We start from the raw sequence: 4,204 nt of genomic DNA on the forward strand, positions 1-4,204 counted from the left end.
TTTATCACATGATGACTTGTGATTTGTCCGGTTGTAGACTAATAGAGTTTTGTTTAGGATATTTTGTTAACAGTTTTCAGATTTTGAACAAGAACATCTACCATCATTAACATTGAGGTGGAATTGATATGGATGTGTGCATAAAAAGTTCACAGTTGCCAGCCAGTTGTACATATATATAATTATATATATTTTTTAAACTTGATTATTCTTTCTTTGATGAACTTTGAATTCTATATGTCGGGAACCTTGCAGTGGCGCCGGTGCGCGCCGCCATAGACGAGGACTCAATCAACCCCTTCATCAAATGCAACTCTGAGTTCACCATCCATCTCTGAGTTCTCGTAATATGTACGAGTACACAATAGTTGGCTTTGGGAGTTTTCGGAGTCAGTTGCATTCAAACCTCTTTTTTCCCTTACCACACATTTTGACACGCACAATCCAAGACTCAATTGCATTTAGTAATGAAAATGATACCTCGTGTAAGGTATCTTAGTGAGTGTTCTGTTTTCAACCTTTGGCTGCGCTTATTTTTAAAAATAATTAAAAGAATTATGGTACTTAAAATATTTCAGGTGGGCAGCTAAATGCAAAGTATTATGATGTCAAAGCTGAACTGAATGTATCCCATATTTCATACTTTATTATTCTGTTAATCAAAATATGTTTACACCAATGGATGTTGTTGGTCCAATACAAGTTGTTTGAGAAGAACATTGATTCAAGCCTAATACAGTTTAAAACATTTTGTTTACACTAATGCTTCCCTGGGCTATAGCTATATTGCATGCTTTCAGTCAGATTTTGGATTGAGATTTTACTCTGTGCAATTCTACTCTCTGCAATGCAGGTCCTTACAATTCTACTCTCTCCACAAGTTGGTCTTTGATCCTATATTAAAAAGTTCAGTTCCATCTAAGGTAAATGTGGCTTCTGTTTTGGGATCGTGTGAGTGTTAATGAGGTGTTACAGAAAATAAAATAAATAGACATGTTCTAGTTGAATTTACGAGCTAAAATAGTCATGTGCTAGTCAAACATGTCTACTAGTGATTAGATATGAATTACAACACTACAATCATAAAAATAAAATCAAAGACGTAACATCTCTTCTTCACATATTATTTTCATATATAGCTATGAAGTTACCTCTGGATATAATTTTTTAATTTATTTTGTGATTACTAAATTTTATCGTGTTTTATATTGAAATTAAATGGTTAACCCTTGAACTTGGTCTTGGTTCCACCACACTCGCATTATTCTCTCAACAAATAATAGTATTAGTTGGTTAGTGATTACTATCTTAATTAGCTAGCTACCTAGGCCATCTCCAACGTTCGTGGTCTCCTAAATAGTTCTCTGACAGGCTACCGAATATATTGATGGCTTACTATTGGAGTGGAAAGTGGCTTTTCAATTTTGAAGGAGTCGTTGTCTCTGTGTGCTATCTTTATTTTTATTTTTTATTTTTTTAATTATACATATATATATATTATATATAGGAAAATATTACTGTTGGTGTAAAAAACGGTAATATATTAAAAAAAATTCTTTTATAGATACTCATCTATTTTATTCAATTTTCACACCATTTCATACATTTTTCTTCCAAATTATCAATATCACAAAATTTATTTTTTTACCAATGGATTCCCAAAATTTTCCAAATTCTCCAATATCAACTTCCAAAATCTAAATTTTCAAAATTCATCATTTTCTCCACATACCAATCCACAAAATCCAAATTTTCAATATTCTCATTTCAATCAAAATTTTCAAAATACTCCTTCTACTAATCCTCAAAATCCAAATTTTCAATATTATCAATTTAACCAAAGTTTTCCAAATTCTCAAAATTATCCCATGTCCTCTTACCCTTACCAAAATTTTGGCTCTATTGAGACACCCCAACAAGCTCCATTCTTCACACCAACAAATTCACTACCATATTCATTTCATATGCCTTCCCTACACCAACCCGAAATAGTTTCAAAAAATTATAGGCCAAGTATGGAAAAGTTTAGTATTGATTTGAATCGTGGAACATCATCGACATCTGTCTCTGAAACCCAACCTGAACATAGTGTTGAAAGGTTGGAAAATGTAATTCTACACAATGAAGATGAATCAAGGCACAAATGTAAAGTCAAATGGAGCAAGGAAGTCACTATACTTCTGATAAGTGGATGGCTTAATACATCTAAGGATGCCATTGTGGGGAATGACCAAACTTCTACACATTTCTGGGCTCGGATTGCAGAATACTACAACACCAACCAAAAAGGCGAGCAAGCAAGAATTGGAAGGCAATGCAAAGATCATTGGAACAAGATGAATCAAAAGGTGGAGCGTTTCAATGGGTGTTATAAACGAGTACAACAAGCACATCACAGTGGTTGGTCTGATGAGCAAATTCTTGAGAATGCACATCAATTGTACAAATATGAAAATAACAACTCAAATTTTCTGCTTGTGGACTGTTTGAGATTGCCAAAGGATGAGCCGAAATGGAATACAATGTATCAACCAAAAGGTGGTAAGAGAACAAAGGTGCCAGATACAGGGGCATTTACTTCTTCTTCCAATGCAGACATCAGTGATGATGAAGTACATGAAGTGCGCCCTACTAGCCAAAAGGCAACAAAGAGAAAAGGGAAGGAAAAAAAAGACACACATGCTAGATTTATAGAGATTAGTGAACAGAAAGCATCTGCATTGGAGAAAGAGGCGACGATAAAGGAGAAAGAGGCAGAAGATAATAGGATGACAAAATACATGGATTATCTCATCATGGACACGTCTCATATGACTCCTGAACAAAAGAAAGATCATGAAAACTTGTGTACTTATATTAAGAATAATATCCTGAAGTTGTAATTGCTATGTACTTTTATCAACCGCATTATTAGGTATTTTATTTTATTTAAATAAATTATCCTTTATGTTAACGGCTATATTTTAACGGCTACATTTCAATGGCTACATTTCAACGGCTACATTTCAACGGCTACATTTTAACGGCTATATTTTAACGGTTATATTTTAACGACTGCATTTCAACGGCTATATTTTAACGACTATATTTCAACGGCTATATTTTAACGGCTATATTTCAACAGTTATATTTTAACGGCTACATTTCAACGGCTATATTTTAACGGCTACATTTTAACGGCTATATTTCAATGGCTACATTTTAACGGCTATATTTCAACGGCTACCATGTCTATAAATACCAAATTTCAATATTCCTTTTACTCAACTCTCCATTCAATCCTTCATTTTACTCTTTCATTCATCTTTCATTCCCAAATATCATATACTCTAAGTTTAACAATGGATTCGCCAAATTCTCCAATCCATACGACAATATGAGTCTAGAGGATATCATAATTGCAGAGTGTACTGATGACGATCATGATGATCAATATTTCAAAGCGCTCATGGATGGGGGTAGCTCAACAAGACAAGGAAGAAAGAGAGCCCACATTGATAGAGGTCATGTAGAAGGACACCAACGTTTGTTCGATGACTACTTTTCTGATGAACCGGTGTATACAGAATATCAATTTCGAAGAAGATTTAGAATGCATAGACATGTATTCCTACGCATAGTGCAAGCTCTAGAAAATCATTCAGAGTATTTCCATACGAGGTTTGATGCAGTCGGTAGAAGGGGGCTTTCGCCATTACAGAAGTGCACCGTTGCTATGCGAATGTTGGCATATGGAGCGCCTGCCGATTATGTTGATGAGTATGTTCGAATTGGTGAAACTACAGCTATTGAATGTCTAGTCAATTTCGTTCGAGGAGTGAATGATATTTTTGGGACCGAATATTTAAGACGGCCCAATGCTGGGGACATTCGTCGCTTACTTCAAATGGGGGAGGTGCGTGGTTTTCCAGGCATGTTGGGAAGCATTGATTGTATGCACTGGGAATGGAAAAATTGCCCAGTTGCATGGAAAGGTCAATTCATGTGAGGTGACCACGGCAGACCAACAATCATGCTCGAAGCAATTGCGTCACAAGATCTTTGGATATGGCATGCATTTTTTGGTGTTCCAGGATCCAATAATGATCTCAACGTGTTAAATCAATCCCCAATATTCACTGATATCTTACAAGGGCAATCTCCGAGAGTTGAGTTTATAATAAATGGCACACAATACAACAAGGGGTATTATCTAGCATATGGT

General features: G+C 35.2%; 2 protein-coding genes across 2 annotated transcripts; both read left to right on the forward strand.

Moving 5' to 3' along the window:
• Positions 1 to 2,015: 2,015 nt before the first annotated feature.
• On the forward strand, positions 2,016 to 2,882 carry LOC133831875 (glutathione S-transferase T3-like). Its single transcript, XM_062262281.1, has one exon. The coding sequence runs from the start codon at positions 2,016 to 2,018 to the stop codon at positions 2,880 to 2,882; it is 867 nt and encodes a 288-aa protein (XP_062118265.1).
• A 494-nt stretch (positions 2,883 to 3,376) lies between these two features.
• Positions 3,377 to 3,988, forward strand: LOC133831876 (uncharacterized). The gene has a single exon (XM_062262282.1). It carries the CDS (start codon positions 3,377 to 3,379, stop codon positions 3,986 to 3,988), a length of 612 nt encoding a protein of 203 aa, XP_062118266.1.
• The last annotated feature ends 216 nt before the right edge of the window (positions 3,989 to 4,204 follow it).

The sequence above is a fragment of the Humulus lupulus genome, chromosome 4 (assembly GCF_963169125.1).
Source record: "Humulus lupulus chromosome 4, drHumLupu1.1, whole genome shotgun sequence".
Classification (NCBI taxonomy): Eukaryota; Viridiplantae; Streptophyta; class Magnoliopsida; order Rosales; family Cannabaceae; genus Humulus; species Humulus lupulus.

What these genes read in the sequence shown, in the direction of transcription:
- LOC133831875 (XM_062262281.1), top strand. Translation starts at nt 2,016, where the DNA reads ATGGAAAAGTTTAGTATTGATTTGAATCGTGGAACATCATCGACATCT.
- LOC133831876 (XM_062262282.1), top strand. Translation starts at nt 3,377, where the DNA reads ATGAGTCTAGAGGATATCATAATTGCAGAGTGTACTGATGACGATCAT.